The sequence below is a fragment of the Durio zibethinus genome, chromosome 28, assembly GCF_047325235.1.
Source record: "Durio zibethinus cultivar Kanyao isolate XHJ-2024 chromosome 28, ASM4732523v1, whole genome shotgun sequence".
Lineage (NCBI taxonomy): Eukaryota > Viridiplantae > Streptophyta > Magnoliopsida > Malvales > Malvaceae > Durio > Durio zibethinus.
Window position 1 is genome coordinate 3,312,059 of NC_143189.1, and position 19,216 is coordinate 3,331,274.

The 19,216-nt window shown below is 36.0% G+C and overlaps 2 protein-coding genes, 1 long non-coding RNA gene and 1 pseudogene across 4 annotated transcripts; 2 read left to right on the forward strand and 2 right to left on the reverse strand.

The window, feature by feature from the left end:
* Window positions 1–5,234: 5,234 nt before the first annotated feature.
* Window positions 5,235–9,164, reverse strand: LOC111280549 (cation/H(+) antiporter 15-like; annotated as a pseudogene). Its single transcript, XR_016335239.1, has 3 exons — window positions 8,711–9,164; window positions 7,626–8,617; window positions 5,235–7,538 (listed from the first exon to the last, which is right to left on the reverse strand). The product of XR_016335239.1 is annotated as a cation/H(+) antiporter 15-like (transcript).
* Window positions 9,165–9,552: 388 nt separating this feature from the next.
* LOC111280352 (uncharacterized protein ycf23-like) lies at window positions 9,553–12,061 on the forward strand. Its single transcript, XM_022867645.2, has 9 exons — window positions 9,553–9,995; window positions 10,094–10,159; window positions 10,246–10,320; window positions 10,653–10,715; window positions 10,870–10,929; window positions 11,015–11,104; window positions 11,197–11,304; window positions 11,470–11,592; window positions 11,698–12,061. The coding sequence occupies exons 1-9, from the start codon at window positions 9,795–9,797 to the stop codon at window positions 11,827–11,829; spliced, it is 918 nt and encodes a 305-aa protein (XP_022723380.1). The 5' UTR covers window positions 9,553–9,794; the 3' UTR covers window positions 11,830–12,061.
* A 142-nt stretch (window positions 12,062–12,203) lies between these two features.
* Window positions 12,204–14,475, reverse strand: LOC111280353 (uncharacterized). The gene is made up of 5 exons (XR_016335251.1): window positions 13,907–14,475; window positions 13,584–13,704; window positions 13,421–13,478; window positions 12,503–12,584; window positions 12,204–12,377 (listed from the first exon to the last, which is right to left on the reverse strand). It is a non-coding gene; the product is annotated as an uncharacterized LOC111280353 (long non-coding RNA).
* Window positions 14,476–14,607: 132 nt separating this feature from the next.
* Window positions 14,608–19,152, forward strand: LOC111280351 (3-oxoacyl-[acyl-carrier-protein] synthase I, chloroplastic). The gene is made up of 7 exons (XM_022867644.2): window positions 14,608–15,386; window positions 16,486–16,917; window positions 17,506–17,679; window positions 18,130–18,243; window positions 18,343–18,444; window positions 18,616–18,682; window positions 18,815–19,152. The coding sequence occupies exons 1-7, from the start codon at window positions 14,922–14,924 to the stop codon at window positions 18,880–18,882; spliced, it is 1,422 nt and encodes a 473-aa protein (XP_022723379.1). The 5' UTR covers window positions 14,608–14,921; the 3' UTR covers window positions 18,883–19,152.
* Window positions 19,153–19,216: the final 64 nt, after the last annotated feature.

The window sequence follows — 19,216 nt, forward strand, 5'->3', positions numbered from 1 at the left end:
TTTTCACTGAGTCTTAAACATGATATAATGGTAATAACATCAAAACCAATAAAGAGATCTTTCTGTAGAAGTGGTAATCTTAAAATTCTCTGGGTTATTTAACAACCTAAGAATATTTGTAGGGTAACAAAGTTGTTGATAAAGTCTATAAAGAATACATTATCATTAATGCTTTTAAAAAATGTTTTTTTATTTTTTTTCAAAAGGTTTTTGGTAACACAATGGGATTAACTATGGTTTGAGTAGCACCTGTGTCAAAGAAGGCTATGACTGTTATGAGAAAAGAATGTTTGTGGATAAAGATCTGTACTTGGGCTAAGGGTACTTTTAAAGGTTAAAAGATTTGAATTTTTTAAAGTTTTTGGATTGATATGTACTCAAAATATTGATCATCTGAATCATTATCTGAGTTTGAGTTTGAGCTGTGATCATCATATTGCTTGATGATGAACATTGATTATGAACAATGATCTATCAGTTTGTTTATCATTGATGGAGAAAACTGATTCTAAGTCATCATCTGAAAGGTTGATACCAAAGATATTAGTAATATCCTGTATCATCTTTATTAACTTTCTGTTTGATTTGGGATAATTCTTTACAAAATGTCCTAGTTTACCGCAAAAAAAATATTTGTTTCCTTTTTGCTTGGAGTTTTTTTTTTTTTTTTGCCAAATTTGAACTTTTGGAATCTTCTAGTCTTTTCTGTAAGTCTGAACAACTTTTTGTGTTTGGAAAAGTAAGGGTTTCTGAAAGGTTTGATTTTTTTTAAATGTTTTTTTTTTTTTGTGACTGCAAAGACATAAAAAATCTTTTGAAGAACATTTGATCTGTAGTCTAAAATAGAGTAAGAACATGGTCTTTTTAACTTTTCGGAGTTGTTCACCAATTTTGTAGTGTATCTGTGCTTTTTGCAAACTTGTCAAAGGTTTTTATCATCATATTGTAAATATCACCAAGATTTATGATTCTAACATCAAGGGATCTTAAGTTGAGCTGAATTCTTGTTTGTTAAGCAAGTTTTTTTGGAACATAATTAAGAAAAGTTGACTTTTGGTTGACATCATCAAATTCACCAAGTATATAGAAATACTAAAAAAATTATTGGTAATGTTTGTCAAGATCTTTTAGATGAAGTGAACAACATTTAACTTGAAAAATTATTCTCTGATTTTTTCTAATCTGTGAGTTTCTTGACCATAAAATATTGTCAAAAAATAGGATACGGCTTCTGTGATTGTTGGATATTAGAGAAATTGCAGTTGTTTGTATTCACCAATATTATCTCAAAAATTCTTGAAGGTTTCAACTAGTTTTGAAATAAATTTGATATAAACCATATTCATCGTAACATTAGGATTTGAGTTTAATTCAACAAGTCCTCATGCTAGAAACTTTTGAAATCTCGAGGACCATTTGGAAGGAGAAATATCATCAATTGTGAAAACTAAAAATTTTGACGTAAAAGGAAAAACATGTGTCTGTGTTGAAAGAGGTTGTTGTTTAGCATCCATTTCATTAGGGTTGTGCACTTCTAAGTTATCTTCTAGAACTTTAATTGTTGATTTTGTCATGAAGATCTAAGGGAAAGTTTAATACGAATCATTTAAGTTATCTGACTCAATACTTTTCATTTAGGATTTTGTTTTATATCTAGTAAAAAAGATATCTTCAATGAAAAACTGAGTGATGTTCTCTTGTGCTATTTGTTGTATTATTTCTAGGAAGGCATTTGGTGCGAAAGAAATCATGAGTTGTGTTAAAGGTTTTGGTTCTGGTGTTGGTTAAGGTATAGGGTTTGAAGGGGTAGCAATAGAGCTTGAGCTTGGTTTTGATTTTGAAGGTTATGGCAGTGGTTATTATGCAATTCTCTTAGGTTTCTAATCAACTGATTATTTTTCTCTGAATATATGAATATGCTTTTCAATTGTTCTAAAGGGAAATTGTTTTAGTTAATCTGATATTGGGGTGAAATATTGTCTTGGTTGTAAAGATGTTGATGTAAGAGGAGCTTTATACTGAAATGGTATGAAAAAAGATTTTGGAGGTGAGGTTGGAGGCAAGTTGTGAGGTTGGTAAGAAGAAAGTGTATAAGCTTGGTAAGGAATGTCACACATTCCAATATTGATGGGAGTAAAAATACTGTAATTGAAGGTTGTTTATTGTTGTTGTTGTTTTTTCTGATGGAGCTAATTTTGAAGATCTACAAGTTGAATCTTCAGGCTTTTCATCTCTTTTTCTCTTTCTATGAGAGCATAAATGAAGCTAGTGTTGGTTTTTGTCATGTATCTGAGTTTTCGATCTAGAATTATTATCCTTGATTGGATTTCAAGAATAATATTTTTAAGATTGATGAGACTTTGGTTAAAATGGTGACTAATTTGGTCCAACTTATTTTCTATTCTGGTCAAGTATGCATTTTGTTGAAGAATAATTTTCGATTTACCAGTTCAAAACTGCTTCTAATGAGAAACACATTTTTGGTTTTCATATTCATCTCTATCAATGAGTTTTAAGATTTTTGGAATGTGTTTGTATTGGTCTTTATGGAATTCTTGGAAATAAGGAAAATCTGAACCATAAGATTGACTTGATTACATCACATACATCTGGGGTAAGGGTTGGTTTGTTTCTGATTTTTGAAGAGCTTGGATTTTGTAAAGTTTGGGAAGTGTTTTTATTTTTTCTTTTTTAGGATAGATGATATAATAGTTAAACTTTCCTGAGGGTTCACCAAGCAAATCAATTTCAGGGTCTTTTATTTTATATTTTTCTTTCAGCTTTTGTTGGGAAGACTTTTTCCTTGGCTTCTTTGGAGGATCATCATCATCAAGGCAGTTTCTATAGCTGTCTTTCTGACATCCTTTGCATTTGCAATTAATGTTTTAATAGCAATGTTGTTATGTAGATCTGTATACGTATACAGGTTTTTCATCAGGTTTGAAGTGTGTAACTAAAATATTTGGTTCTACTTGACATCTTTGCATCATAAATTGTGTGGAAAAGATGGTTGGGGTAGGAATCTCTTTTCCTTTGCTGTGATCAAACTTGATTGTCACAGTATCATCTATGTTTGTCTCGTAGGTAGGATCAAAGTGTTGAATTGGTTCATTTTTCTTCCAAGTAACTCGTTGTCTACGATTTAAGAAGTAAAGTGGCAAGTTCTTCATTACATATCTTTTTGGGAATGTGCACACATGTGGGATTCTTGTTTGCAGCCTCTAACTTTACAAATACTGCATCACCGAAGTTAGGTAGAGGCAAGTTTATGGCATGGTCTTAAATTTTGTATGCCATCTAGTAGTGAAGAGTTCTTTGGAATCCTTTCATCTCAATGCCTACAATCTGTACTTAAACTTTTAGAATATCTAGCAATGTTGGATCATGAAAAGACATGTTGTAGTTGAAGAAGACTATGAAGAAGACAGTTACTGCATTGAGCGTCATCTCAACTATGGCAAGTACTGCATGTTGATAGTTTTTGAATCTTGTATCCAACATAGCCATCTTGATACAAATAGAAATACCATTTCTGTCATAGAAATTCAAAGCTATTCTGATAGCACTAAAGTGAATGTGAGTATATCTTTGGTCTAGCCATTGTTGTAGAAATTCTTTTGGAATTTGAAGAATAACAAAGTACTTTTGAGATCCTGCTGAGAGAATGCACTGATCAAACTTTGTGGCTTTAACATATTCTTTTGGAGCTTGATATTTTGGTTTTAAAAGGGTTTTTATGAATCTAGAAAAGGAAGTAAAGGTTTTTAAGAAAGCACTTACAATAGGAAGGTTTGTATCTTGGATCTTTCTGTTTTCAAGAAGATAATTTACTTTATAAAAGAAATCTAACTTAGAAGAAAAATACTTTTTGATATAGGAGAAGGAAGAGAAGGTAAACTAAATGAAGATTTAGAAATAGAAGGTTGAGAACTACTATTTTTTGATAAATCCATAAAAATAAAAATTCTGTTGGCTTTCCTATCTTTAAAATAGAAGAGAAAGAGAATTTTATATGGAGTTGCCCTCTGATACCAAAATACTAAAGGGGATGACATCAATAATTGCAATGGCATCCCTAACTCCATGGTTAAGTGAATGAAGTGGCAAACTGGCTGCGTACCTGTGTTAGACAAATCACCAGGCCTCAGACTCGCAAATCACCTTCTATTAGTATTACTCACTCTGTGAAGTTCATACTGAGACGCTTGACCCTTCAAATAGTAATCTTTCCTCTTAACAACTGAAGTAACAATGTGACACCATTAGCAGTCATGTAACTGGCTTCTGTTTTTGTTCCTCCCCTGTTTGCACCAGAGATTTTAAAAAGTACCTACTAAAAATATTAGATCGAAGTTGATAGTTTTGAAGTTTAAACTTGGTTATTAGGCAACAGCTTCGAGAGATGTGGGCAGGTGGCTTTACGTGTTCAAAACAATGTCATTAAAGACGTAGCAAGGCGACGATTATCTCAGCATTTTTTCCTGGAGAAATAGAGGCTCAAAGTAACGTGTTAAGTTGAAGAAACTGTATAGATTTGGAGTTGGTGTGCCGTATTGTTCTTATTTTCAAATTAAAAACAATAAAATATAACAAGTTCAATTCCAAATTAATGACCAAATTCAGTCTCAGCTGTAAGCCTGCAACATGAGACAAGAAATTTTCGTCTGGAAGAGAGAAAAGAGGGAATGATATTATATTTTATATACATGAAAACAGTTTCTTCCATGGTAAGCAATAATCGTAAACAATATTGGTCAAAAACTAGTAGTATTCAAGTGCTGAGCACAACCCCAAATACATTAGGAAATGCTTACTTGAATCACAATTAGCAATCCCCTGTTTTTTCCCTGGAGAAAAGGAAAGTGTGAATTGGATGACTTTCCGAAGTCCTAACCTGTAATATCTAATTTTTAATTCTTTATGCTGCTTACCAAATGTACTTTTCAAATGTGTGGCTGGATCAAAAGAGACAGCTAAACGACTTTATAATTTCCTTGCAATTACACGATTCTTTCTTCCCCGGTCGATTTTGATCTTTTAAGGAAAATTAGTAGATAGGTCAAATAATTTTTTATGTGTCATGATCACAAAATCTAATACCAAATGCAAAAAGACAACACTAAGCCAGCTGAGAATTGTATATTTTACAATCATTTTACCTTAGCCCCAAAGAAAACCTGAAACTCTTATATTCAATTGATCAGAATAAAAGATTGACGGCTTTAAATATCAAAAATAAGATTTTAGTTGGCGTGCTGGCAAACCTTCTAGTAGTAAGAAAGTATTTTTTTTTCTTTTTTTTTTTTATAATTGAAATATATTTCATTATCAAAAGAAGCAAATTGAATACCTGCTACAGAAGAACATGTTGCAACCAAAAGAGGTAAATAAGATCTTCCTAATCTAATATTCCAATTATTACAAATTAGACTAGTAACAGAGATACCAACAACGTTTACTAAAGAGACAATCTAAATTGTGTATCAACAAAAATAGCTAGAAGAATTCTATAACCTTAGGTTCCTTGCTTGCCAAATGTGACAGATATAAGCTGGCCAGATGGCTGCAACAAGGCCTTTGCCTTTAGAATTTTGAATAATCCACTGGAATTCAAACTGCCAGTTCCCAGGTGCTCTATCAATAAGAAGTTTCTCTAGTATTTTCCTCTAAATATCTTTTGCAAATGCACAAGAGTGAAATATATGATCACAAGACTCTTCCATCTAATCACAAAAATAGCAAGAGGATCTGCTCAAGCTGCTGCCCCATTTTTGAAGCCGAGATAAAGTAGATAATCTATCAAGATTTGCCAGCCAAGTGATAAGTCCATGCTTAGGCAAAGAATACTAGTAGTAGTTTTTTTTCATTAGAGTCCTGAAGTTTGCAAAGCAGATTACTTTACAGGAGAGAAGAAATTCTATTTGAGTCATTTTTCGATATGGTCCCAATGCTATTGCATGTATATACATATTAGTTTGAAGTTTGAACCGTCCGTAAAGATGACAAGGAATTTTCAATAAAGAATTTCGAATACCAGTTTGAGAGCAAGCCAAAGACATGATCCCACAGTTAAAGGAGACACTATCAGTTTACTTAATTTTCTTGTGTCGTATGAATCAAGTATTCTACCATAAATCTTCTCATAACTTGAAACAATGTTCTTTTAATCTAAAAAAAGGGAGAGAAAAAAAGGATTACCCCGTTAATCATCATCATCGTCATCATAATCATCCTTCTTTTCTGCCTCGTGTACATCCCTAACCTAGTACTACTCGACATTGATAGCCGCCGACTCCCAAAATCCATTACCGTCCCGTCCCTAGACGATATTGGTGTTCCAACCAAATCTTCAATGACATGGCTATGCCCAGAATCAATGCACTGTTGCACTACCAGGACAGAACCGGTGGCAGAATCGGATATCGCCAACAAGTCACCAATGATCCCTAGCTCCGGACAATCGACCCAGTTCGATAACTCTGTTGTCAATGGCGACGCTAACCCATCTCTTCTCCCTACAATGAATAGCTCAAATTTATTTTCTATTTCTTTCAATTCCACAACCAGCTCTTCTCCATTAAATAAACTCTTCTCTTCGTACATAATAAGCTCCTCCCCAACAGTTCGTATCCTGAACTCATTTATATAATCATCATCAATCTGCCTTTGCCTGTCAAGATATGAGCTTGAGGATTGCATTGAGTTCTTGCTGTTTGCCAGATCCATAGAATTCATTTCTAATAATCTTATCACCTTAAGGCTAACTCCTGGCTTTCTTGCCATCCTCCGAGGATAAGCTAATGCTTCCCAGTCGTCAGCTCCACCAAGGAATACCATGGCTATTTGATTGATTCCATTGCTGGATTTGGCACCTGTGGCCTCTTGAAGGCCACGGTCTATGAAGATTCCTACAGAACAAGGAACATTAAGAAGCACGTTTTGGTTCATGTTGCGAAATGCAGAGCTTCTCTCTAGGAGATTCCCCTCTTTTGTGGCTTGCTTGTGGAATGGTAAGATCAAGAATGCCACTTGCTTGCCTTCAGCTAGGTGACTAATATCCCCATGCATAGCCACAAAAGGAGACACTGCAGCAAAGGATTGGATGCTGACATTGCAAGTCTTGTTTTCATATTCTCTAAAGGCATTGACGATTTTATCCGTTTCAGAGCGATCACCATACGCAGGGTGGTAGACAGGATCGTCAAACCTGTGCTTGTGTGAGTCATGCACTATAAGCATAGCTGATCCACGGCCTGTGAGCTCAACAAGGTGGGGAGTGAAAACTGTTGTATGATTATGTTGGCTACCATGAGAGACATCAAGGAGCTTTAATATTCCCGGCACATTGCAAAACGAATGGATGCATGCAATGATTCGTAATTCTGCTTCTGCTTTAGCTTGTTGTATGGTTCTACTTCTACTGTTGTAGTCAATAGAAGATTGGTCCGCTTGTAAATGGCGGCAATTGTGGGAGCAACTATACTGGTCATTAATAGAATTGTAACAATCATCACCGCAGAGTCATCGTCATGTAAAACCTAAATAGAGTTGAAAAATTACATGTAAAATTGTAAGGCTTCATCAATTACCTTGCTGTAAATGTGTAAATAGAGAAAAGAAAGTACCCCTTTTTCCAAGCCAGTCTGAATGATAAGAATGGCCCATATCCCTTTTGTGCTCATGAGTAATCCAAGAGCAAAACTATCTTTAGAGTCAATGTCAGAGACAAAAAAATAGGTAGGAAACTAATAATCGTAACAGCGCAAAGCATGATTACAATAAACAAAACGAGGCTCCACTCTGTTATTTTTAAGATGTCGACTCTTATCCCAGAAACTGCAAAGAACAATGGCATCATTAGCCCTGAAACAAAGTAATCGAACCTCTCCAACACCAGCGCCAGCTCATCAGGCATAATGAGCCCAAATACGAAAGCCCCAACAACGGAATGAGTGCCAGTCACATCCGTTGAAAATGCACTTACGATAACCCCAACAAGAACAAAACACAAGTAAAAATCACTGTAGTTGTTTTCATTCCCGTCAGAAGTGCGGCGAACGACCCATGCAAGGAATGGACCAATTGTGTAAAAGGAGGCTAATAGGTAGGCTGTTGTCGTAGTGATGACATATGGAGCATTTCTGGGATTGGCACAAAATGGGATCAGAATGACTATAAGAACCCAACAGTCCAAGTCGCTGATAAGGGCAATGGGCATTGCCAGTCGTCCGATATTTGAGTTCAGTAACTTGAGATCCGATTAAATTCGACTAACAACAGGGAAGCTTGTGGCTGCTAGTGCAGCAGCCCATATAAAACTTCCTTGTAAATTAACTTTATGATCTTGAGGCTGATCTTGTCCCCAATATGCATGCAATAGATAAAAGAAATCAATCCCTACGGTCAAGGGAACAAAAAGTCCAGTTACAGTGACACTTACTGCCTTTTTGCTTATATGCCCGATGGCACTTAGGTCGAGCTCTAGGCCAACTAAGAACATGTGAAAAACAAGGGCCATGTACGCCAAGGTTTCTACTGTAATAACATTCTTTGTTGGTAACAATTCTCCAGAGTAAATTGTATTCCCAAATGCAGATCGACCTAACAATATGCCACCCTGCACATCAAATATGATCAAATATTTTATCTACGATAACAGATGAATTCAGATAACTTTGGTATTCCCATTAATATCAACAATGCCACTTACAAGAATATCCGAAATGATGCTGGGTTGATGGAAGGGTTTGAGAAGGTGGTAAAGAAAGCGAGTGACAATTAGGATAACAGCCAGCTGGATGATTAAGAGAGGGAGAGATTCGGTGAAGGGGTTATCACCTTGCCAAATTCCATTGTAGGAGGTTATATTCAAAATAAAACATTGGTCAGAGGCATTGTTTATTTGATTGTGTTTAACATTTTCTACTTTGGGATCCATTTTTGGTTCCTCCGCCACACCATACTCTCGATCGGTGCATGCCTCAACCGGTGGCGTTGGTGGCTCTGGGGATACACCACCTTGTTTGCTGAATTTGGAACATAGAATGAATGACAGAGAGGGAGAAAAAGGGTCAAAGAGGAAAAAAAAAAAAAAGGGAAGACTAAAGCGTTTTTGTGAAAATATTAGGTTCCAGCTAGCGAGGAAGTGCGAGAATACAAGGCTATCCGCTCATTTTGGTGACAGTATTATCCTCTTTTGTGGTTTCTATTTGATGGTTTGGTTGGATTTTTATTGTTGTTTTGGTGGTATATCTCTTACACTGAGCGTTAGATTTGGTTGAATTTGAAGTTTGAACATTGAAGCAACTGGTCTAAAATGCCTGACCATTGCAGTTCGTATCATGGCTACCGACCATTGCGGCTGGCACATGTAAGAGATCTCATCTTGACCAAGTCACCCAATCAACAAGCATCAGCAGCAACGAAACAACCAACTCAAAGCTTAGTCACTGTGGAAATAATTTTAGATAACTTTAGTTAAATTCAAAAAAAAAAAAAATGTGAACTAATCTCATATCCTTACTTTCTATAAATACACAAAACAATATGTCTAATCAAAGCAAGTTTAATCACCAAATTTCTATCTCTGTTTTATCCCACATGAGTTAGGAACTTCAGGCCCAGATTTTGCACCCAATAGCCCATTACCGGTTTTCGCCAGAGTCGACTAATCTTTAAGGGGAACACCCCAACTCCAAAAGTAGAGAACCAAAAAAATCTGCTGGTAACAGTTTAAAGACTTCAACGCTGCCAGCATCTCTTATCTGTTCCCTCCAACCTTACCTGAGTGAAACATGAATTCCTCAATCTGCATGCCGGTTTCTTCTTCTAGCACTGCTTTGAAACACAGCCTAAACCCTTTTCTTGGTAACTTTCTCCCTTCAAAACCATATGCACCTATCAGAAGAAGTGCTTGCGTAACTACTATAAAAGCGCTTCTATCAACTACAAAAGAAGCAGTGTTGAAAAACTTCCATGAACGAAGAGCTCTCAAGGTATTCCAAAAGCAACTTATTGTTTTCTATGTATTCCTTTTCTATTTTGTTGTTTAATAATATGTAATTTGATTCAAAATTTTTTATATCCTTTACAGATTATCTCAGGGTTGCAGAATTTTGATAGAGACAACGTGGCTTCGGTTGTTACAGCTGCGGATAAGGTCAGCCTCTTATGGCCATTCCATTTTACTATTGGTTTTATTATTATTATTATTATGTGAAATTGATAATGCAACTGTGAATTCAGGGTGGAGCAACTCATGTGGACATAGCTTGTGACCCAGAATTAGTGAAACTTGCCATTAGCCTAACTTCTTTACCGGTATATTCTTAATCTTGTTTAGAGCTTATCTCCACCATGTTTTCTTCTCATCAAAAGGGAATACTCTAGCAATATTTGGATTTTCTCCTCTAATTTTTGCGTAATATGTCTTGTACCAAAAAGAAGAAGCGGGTTACAGCAGCAGATACCCCATACAAGCTAGAACAGAACTAAACAACACTTCATCAGGGAATTGAGTAAATTAGAAATTATAGGATCTGAGATGTTAAATAATCTGGCTTCCTAGGCGGCCTCCTCGATAATTTTTGCAGCTTTGTTTTAGTCATTGTAATATGTTGATCTTGCTTCTAACACGTCTCCTATTATTACAGGTTTGTGTTTCATCAGTTGATCCAGCTGCATTTTCAGCTGCAGTTGAAGCAGGAGCATTGATGGTTTGACCGGAAACTCACTGTCCATTTGAAGTTCAAAACTAACAAATTTGAATCTTGTGACAGTATTGTGTTTGATGATGTAGTGTGACACGAATGAACAGAAAATCAGAACAAATTTGTCAATTTATGCTAATGAAGTTGATCTCAAATGCAGGTGGAGATTGGAAATTATGATTCGTTTTACGAGACAGGTGTAGTTTTCTCTCCAGGGCAGGTATCAAAATATTAAATTCAATTTCTGAATGATGGTCATCACTTACCAGCCTATTTTTATTAGTTCTGTTTATCATCGTTTGCAGATACTAAAGCTAACAAAGGAGACCAGGAGCATTCTTCCTTCTGTGACCCTATCAGTTACAGTGCCTCACACTCTTAGCCTTCCCGATCAGGTTACCATCACAGCTACAATACTCAAAGAATGTCGGTCCTTACTACCGCCATTTAAATGGCTTGAAATAAACATTTTTCAACCCTCCAACAGGTCAAGCTTGCAGAGCTGCTGGAAAGGGAAGGCGTTGATATTATCCAAACTGAAGGAGGAAAATGTTCCACTCCCTCAAAACCGGGTGTCCTCGGTTTGATTGAGAAGGTAATCGTGCTTCAGTACACAAAAAGAAAATGTTTTAGCCATATCAGATGCAATCCTGCAAGTTTGAGGTCTTACTCTAAGTTACAACCAGTTATTTAGTGCAAAATTTTCCTTGTTTTGATTAACATGATATGTTGTTGCTTCTTTCTGTTACCATACTATTAGGCTACACCAACATTAGCAGCAGCATATTCTATATCAAGGGCTGTCAGGATTCCTGTTATGTGCTCATCTGGACTTAGTGCAGTTACAGCACCAATGGCAATCACAGCAGGGGCAGCCGGTGTGGTATGTAAAACATGACTTATCTCTGAAGAATATAATTACTTACACCCCATTAATCTGTTATTTTTGTGACAAACTACTGAATTAGTACTAAATTTTCCGATACAGGGTGTGGGCTCAGCGGTCAACAAGCTTAACGATGTTATAGCAATGGTTGCAGAAGTCAGAAGCATTGCTGAATCATTGAGCATGGCAGCTGATAAACAAACTCTATCCAAAGAGAGAAGCTTCAAGATGTAGCTTAGAGCATTTCGGGCAAAAAAGGAATGACAAATGAATTGTGGCTGGAATATGAGTAGAGATAACTTGGCCACTGAGGAGAACAATAAAAAAAAAAAAAGAATAAATCTACTGGGACGGAATTAAGAAAGTGAAACTTTGGTATCAGATCAACATGCCTTGCCCTTTTTGTAAATTTCTGCAAATTTAAATACGAACTGTATTAATGGAAGAAGCATTGGTTGATGAAAAAGTATCAAGAAAAAGGGTTATATTAAATTTTGTTTTATATTAAACAAAACAAACTCAGAAAAAGGCATGATCCCTAGTTCCAACTACTGGAGGATCAAGAAAGTTAAAAAAAGGGTGGATAAAAGAGTAAAGCTGGAGCTCTTAATAGGCATTAAATTCATGATACACGCATGAACATATTCAATTCATTAATATATATCTTGTAAGTTATAACGGCTACATCTATTCCTTCTGAAACAATGAATTTCCTGGTACAACCCTAAGGTTTAATCATCTAACTCTGAGTCATCTTCAGTTTCTTGATCTTCACCACTTTCCTGCAATGAAAACTTTGAGCAAGATAATTACTGCTTATCTATTGCAATTTGCAGCTGGTTTGCCAATAAAAATTAAAGCCTATCTTTGGAGATAAAAAACAACAGAAAAACTAAAGCAAGTTTACCTTTCGTTTAACATTTTCTACCATGGCTCTATGAAACTCTGCTCATTTCTCAGTTGCGATATCATAATATTTAACTTTTTTCCTATCAAAGACAAAATTGAAATTAAAAAGTTAAGACAACTCTGGTAAATGTTTCTCAATGTTCTCTATAAAGTCCATTATTTTCTATTTATATGTAATTTCTTATTTTCTTCAAGTCCAAATCAAGAATATGAACAATCAACCCTCTAGATCGTTGGTCCCCTTGCCATGCACTAATATTGATCATCACAATACAAGTACTAATTTCTGCACGCCTAGCTAGGTCAAAGAAATCCTTTTAAGAGTAGTGACAATAACAAATATTGGAACAATTTATCACCAAACATTCAACAATATGCAAGTCTTGTAAGTACAGTGCAGGAGGATATCAAAACTATTTTCTTCATCTTCCTGCAAATAATGCCATGAGCAGATCATGAGCATGAACCTTGTATCTAAAGAGAACTTAAGTAGGCTTTGAAAAGCCAATGTCACCCATGATCATGACCTACGATTTTGACTAGCACAAGACAAAACATCATTACTAAAATGGCTATGCTCTCAGACTCAAGTAAACATGACTCCACCAATTAACTAGTGCTGTTATTTTATAACATCATGAGGACAGCCAGATTACGATTCACATGCCGAGGATGGAACAATTCAAACTGCAAGCAAACCAAAAATAGCATATGCCAATTATATCTATATGATTTCCTAAGCAACAGAGCCAATTCAAGATTACAAGGCACAAACCTCATGTGTTATAGTCTTCCACTTCTCACCGCATGCTATCCCAATATTAAACAATATATTGCAGTATCCATTAACATACACCTTAAAAACAGAGAGATTCATTGGCGAAAAAAAGATTTTTGTTTTCAAACCATAACATACATCACTCATGGACTTGATATCTGGATTCTGCTCTTGAAATTCCTTACGATAATCCTCGCTTCAGTATAAGAGAAGGAAAACCCAGTTAGAATTGTGTCTATCCAAAAAAGACTTTCACTTTCTTTAAAAAAAATAGCAGGCAAGATTAAACACCAATGCTCACCATCCAGAATATATTTGTTGTCTCTATTCATTTGAACCTAGGACATCTCAAGGCGCCATTATGTATAGTTAAGACCAGAATCCGAGTTTGAAGGCAAGGAAACACAACACCGTTGGTAAGCCTAAAAAACCAACTCAAATTTTGCATATGAAGACAGCTAACAAATATGCATATGGACTATAACTCAACAAAAAGTTTGGCAGAAAAAGAATATAGAAACAAAGACAAAAGATAGGAAGCATAAGAAACTGCAACCAACAGAAGTGTTATTATCAACAAAAAGTTAACCAAATCTATGAACAGAAAAAATAAGGAATGCTCACAAGTAAAAGAAAGCAGTCGGGGGTTTCTTGGGCATTTTATCATCAATTTTTGCCTACTTTTTCTTCTGCTTCGATTTGGGCCTTGACTTCAACTTGGGTCTCTTTTCTCTCTCGCTAACAACACTATTTTGACCTGACCTCTTCACTTTCTCACTTGATTTTACCCTCAACTCCATCAATTTTTGCCTTCCTTTTCTTCTGCTTCGATTTGGGCCTTGACTTCGACTTGGGTCTCTTTTCTCTCTCGCTAACAACACTATTTTGAGCTGACCTCTTCACTTTCTCACTTGATTTTACCCTCAACTCCCATTTTCCTACCGTTTTTTCCATGCAACGGTATCGATCATCCTCACTGGCAAAACAAGAAAACATAAAAAAAACAAAGAAAGCTTACATCAACATATAATCTAAAATATAATAGAGATTTGGATAATTGATAATTATTTTAAAATACATTTATTTAATTGATAAAAAAATAAATAAGAATTGTGTAAAGTGTTAAATAAAAAATTTATCTAAGTGTCTAAGTAAATCTTATCAATTAATTATGTAATCTTAATATAATATATACTTATTAAATATAGTTGATTATAAACCCAATTAACCAAGATATGAAATATTATTAAAACATTATTATATTGATCATGATTCAGGTTCCATTTTTATAGGTGAAAAAGAGTGCATCCAATCCTATCTATATTTTAAAATGAATCCCACGTTCACCGCATCAACTCGGCCCGGTGCGGCAGTGTCTGCGTGGCTGGTAAGTGTAGCCAGAATCCGGATATGAGCGTCAATATATAAGAGCCGTGGCGCGTGGGTGGCTAGTATTTTTCTTTTACTACTTCCATTTATTTATTAGCAGTTGAATTTGGTTCCCTTTTCTGCGTACTTTTGTTGTTGGTTGAAGTTGCCCGATTCCAATTTTCCGCAACACACAAAAAATACGAAGTCCCCTTTGTTTAGTTTTCTCTCTTCACTTCGTTATCATCGCCCTCAGCTTCCCCCATCAACCATGCAGGCTCTCCAAGCCCCATCTCTTCGAGCTTCCCCTTTAAACCCTCTCCTAAAACCCAATCCCAATCCCCATTTCCCCAATGTATCGAGACTCCCACCCAGGCCAACCAAGAAATTCTCTTCCATTACCGCTTCATCCCCCACCGTTTCTGCTCCCAAGCGCGAGAAGGACCCCAAGAAACGGGTGGTTATTACGGGTATGGGATTGGTTTCCGTTTTCGGAAATGATGTCGACGCTTACTATGATAAATTGCTGGCTGGAGAGAGCGGAATCGGACCCATCGACCGGTTCGATGCTTCCAAGTTTCCAACCCGGTTCGCCGGTCAGATTCGGGGGTTCAATTCTGAAGGGTACATTGATGGAAAGAACGATAGGAGGCTTGACGATTGCTTGAGGTACTGCATAGTTGCGGGAAAGAAGGCATTGGAAGATGCTGATCTCGGAGGCGATAAGTTGTCTAAGGTGGTTTCTCTTTTAATGATTTTTGGTCGGTGGGTTTGTTAATTGAGCTCTTTTTCTAGTGATTTGCATGTTTTATTCTTGAATTACAGATCCAAAGATTACTCTTTTATTGGCCTGCGCGATGTGCGATATTTACAGGAAACAGCTGTTTCGTTAATTGCATGAAATCATTGAACCTTAGCAAGATGTAGCTTAATTCTACAGATCCTTATGTTTTTATGTGCTTTCTGCTGCTGTGTCCTTACTGCAATTTTTTTGGGTTATTTACTTGAGATGAATGCTCTATAGTCATGGTTTGGTTAACCAATGGGATCGTTGCAATTTCTTTCTGGGCTTTTTTGCCTTTTCCCCATCAATAAATGCTTTCTATGCTTTTTTAACTCATTATATTTAGATGTAATTCATAATGGGATCTAAATATAAGTCCAAATGACTTTGACTAGAATGATATGTTGCTTGTTTTGATTTAAGCAATGTGCCCATTACAAATTTTTTGCTCTATTTCACTGTTGACTCGGTCTCTGATCTTTTTATTTCGTTCAAACATAAAGCTTTTCTGTCCTCAATTTGATGAAGCTCTTAAATATTGAGAATCCTTATATAACTGGAAAACCGAGTTATCTTGTACATTTGCCTTAAAGAATCTTCATTTGGAATGATTTCAGCAATGCTAATGTGATCTTCTATTTGAAAGCAATTAATTTATCAGATTATTAATTTTACATTCAAGATGTGATGCATCCACCGGAAATATGCCCTTGAAAGGGTGTTTAGAAAGATGAAATTATTGATTAAATTTTTTACCCCTATTGATGATTTCATACCCTATAGAATGAAAGGATACAAGAAAAATAGATATGTTGAGAGTGATATCTGTTGTTAGAATTATGAGTGGCAACAGGACTTTGGATTTATTGTTCTCATTCTTTATCTTGTCAAGTAATTTAGCTTCTATTCGTCATTTAATTTATTTTGGTGCTTTAGCTCTGTGTTGAAATTTCAGCTGTTGTTAATAATGCTTCTTAAAACAATGTGTTCTGTTTCAATTTTTTCTCCCAATAGTGCTCACAAAAATTTGTTGAACTTGTATTTGTTGCAGATCGATATGGAGCGAGCTGGAGTGCTTGTTGGAACTGGTATGGGTGGTCTTACAGTGTTCTCTGATGGCGTTCAAAATCTGATTGAGAAAGGTTATAGAAAAATATCACCATTCTTCATTCCTTATGCAATAACAAACATGGCATCTGCCTTGCTTGCAATTGAGCTTGGCCTCATGGGTCCCAATTATTCAATTTCAACTGCTTGTGCTACCTCCAATTATTGCTTTTATAATGCTGCCAACCACATCCGTCGAGGTGAGGCTGAATTGATGATTGCTGGTGGAACTGAAGCTGCAATCATTCCTATTGGGCTGGGAGGTTTTGTTGCCTGTAGGGCATTGTCTCAAAGAAATGATGATCCTCAAACTGCTTCAAGGCCATGGGACAAAGATCGAGATGGCTTTGTAATGGGTGAAGGTGCTGGAGTATTGGTAAGCTAGCATTCATTAAATGCTAATCCTATATGTGCATCATTTAGCTTCTTGTTGGTTATTATGTTGTCTATTTCTGGTTAGCATCTTGTTTTGCCTCCATTTGTGATTTGTGATATTATTGTTAAGAGAAGTAGGCATTTTTGCCCAGGCTTTAAGGTATATCTGTGAGGGAGCCTGGTTATGGTATGCGTGTGTGCAATGAGCAACTGACCGTTTCCTATATAATATCAAATTCTTTTCCCTTGGAGTCTGTTCTTTGTTGCGGATGGACCCTAACTCACTATTTATGTGGACTTTCTAACACATTATTGTGGTGTTTGGTGGGAATGGATCATAAATGTTCAGCAACTTGGGAGCTGAGGAAAAGATTTCCAGTTATACTTGCATACTTTTTTCTCTTTTATCACATTGAACTACTTGGTTGATGAGACTTTCTCTAGAGTTAAGGGATTGGTGATTTTGCTTATGGATTCTTGGTTTGATTGTTACTTAGTTCTCTATTTGTGGTTATATTCAACTGAGTTATATTGATGAGGGCGGAAATGCAACAATCTTTTATAATGAGTTAATTCTTTTGCTTTTCAGATAATGGAGAGCTTGGAACATGCAATGAAAAGAGGTGCTCCAATTATTGCTGAGTACTTAGGTGGAGCTGTTAATTGTGACGCCTATCATATGACTGATCCAAGAGCTGATGGTCTTGGGGTGTCTTCATGCATTGAGAGATGTCTTGAAGATGCTGGTGTCTCCCCTGAGGAGGTGATTCTTTCTGCTTTTCTACTCAATTCTCGTAAATGTGGTAGGAGTAATCTAGTTTGGTCTGGTTTCTAGATTTTTCTCATTGCCCATGTTATGTTGTTTCTTTCTATCTAGGTTTGCTGACACCTGTCCTGTGGAAGCCTTTTTTTTTTTAAGTTACATTCAATAGCACTAATAACTTCTCTGTTTTATGGTGAACTTAATGGTGCCTTTGAATCGTCCTCGAAATGTGCATCTAGTTAACATCTCATTTTCTCAGAAGTTTTATTATCAATTAGATTTAGGCTTCAATTTAAGTGACACTGTAGAGAAATGGCCTAATGGTTATTCTTAAGTCATTATAGTGACTGGTCAATGTTGCTGTTTACTTAGATATGGAAGTGCAAATAATAGGGGTCAGTATGCAGTTATTTTATGAAATTAGCAAACTAATTAAGTCCTGGTTTTCAGGTTAACTACATCAATGCACACGCAACTTCTACGCTTGCTGGTGACTTGGCTGAGATAAATGCTATTAAAAAGGTATTCAAGAATACATTAGACATCAAAATCAATGCAACAAAGGTACTTTCTCTGTTTCTCCCAAATTTTGCAAAATTTGAGATGACTATACTGTAATGTTGCTCTCTTGCTATTGGCTAATTGCTTTGCTTCTTGTTTCAGTCTATGATAGGGCATTGCCTGGGTGCAGCGGGTGGTTTAGAAGCCATTGCCACTGTGAAGGCCATTACCACAGGATGGTTGCATCCTAGCATAAATCAATTTGTACGTGCTAGTTGCTTGTTTGATACTATGTTTGCTCTGGGAATTGTATTTAAACCAACTTAAGATAATGTGTTTGTTGTTCATGCATGGATTTTATTTGTTATTCATAGATTAAGCATTTTATTGTATGTGCCTCTATAAATCCTTAAAGTGCTAAAATTTTGAATGCAGAATCCAGAGCCGTCAGTTGATTTTGACACTGTCGCCAATGAAAAGCAGCAGCACGAGGTTAATGTTGGTAAGACTCCTAACCCTTTCAAACTACATTACAAGTTCCTGTCTCAATTTCTTCAAGCTTGTATTCTCTCTACTTAATTTCAGTTGATTTGAATCAGAATCCATTATTCTAACTGAGCTGTTTATGATTCAGCAATTTCGAATTCTTTTGGATTTGGTGGACACAACTCTGTGGTGGCATTTTCTGCTTTCAAGCCATGAAAGCCTCCTCACTTTTTCTGCATTTGTTAGGGAACATAGATCTTGGTTGTTAGAAAGTCAGCTATTTATCGGGTTATCAATACTGCTTCAATCTTGTTCTTGAGCCAATTTGTAATTGTTAGCATTGTAGTAATAATTTTGAGTTGAATTCTAGCTATACTGCTATAGCCTAAGATTAAGAATTGTGGACTCAATTTTTCTTTTTATCTTCTTTGAACTAGACTACTTCATGAGGCTAATCATCAAGGACACGTTTTGTTGCGTCCTAAATTATGTTTGTGAGTGAAATACTGGGCCTTAGGGCTCAGGATATCAAGCGAGCTTCTTCAACGGA

Bases quoted from the DNA above. Each gene is read 5' to 3' on its own strand.
- LOC111280352 (XM_022867645.2), top strand. From the start codon at position 9,795: ATGAATTCCTCAATCTGCATGCCGGTTTCTTCTTCTAGCACTGCTTTG. The intron at 10,716-10,869 runs GTTTGACCGGAA...TCTCAAATGCAG, and splicing joins TTGAAGCAGGAGCATTGATG to GTGGAGATTGGAAATTATGA. The intron at 11,305-11,469 runs GTAATCGTGCTT...CCATACTATTAG, and splicing joins TCCTCGGTTTGATTGAGAAG to GCTACACCAACATTAGCAGC.
- LOC111280351 (XM_022867644.2), top strand. From the start codon at position 14,922: ATGCAGGCTCTCCAAGCCCCATCTCTTCGAGCTTCCCCTTTAAACCCT. The intron at 16,918-17,505 runs GTAAGCTAGCAT...TTTGCTTTTCAG, and splicing joins GTGAAGGTGCTGGAGTATTG to ATAATGGAGAGCTTGGAACA. The intron at 18,244-18,342 runs GTACTTTCTCTG...TTCTTGTTTCAG, and splicing joins TCAAAATCAATGCAACAAAG to TCTATGATAGGGCATTGCCT.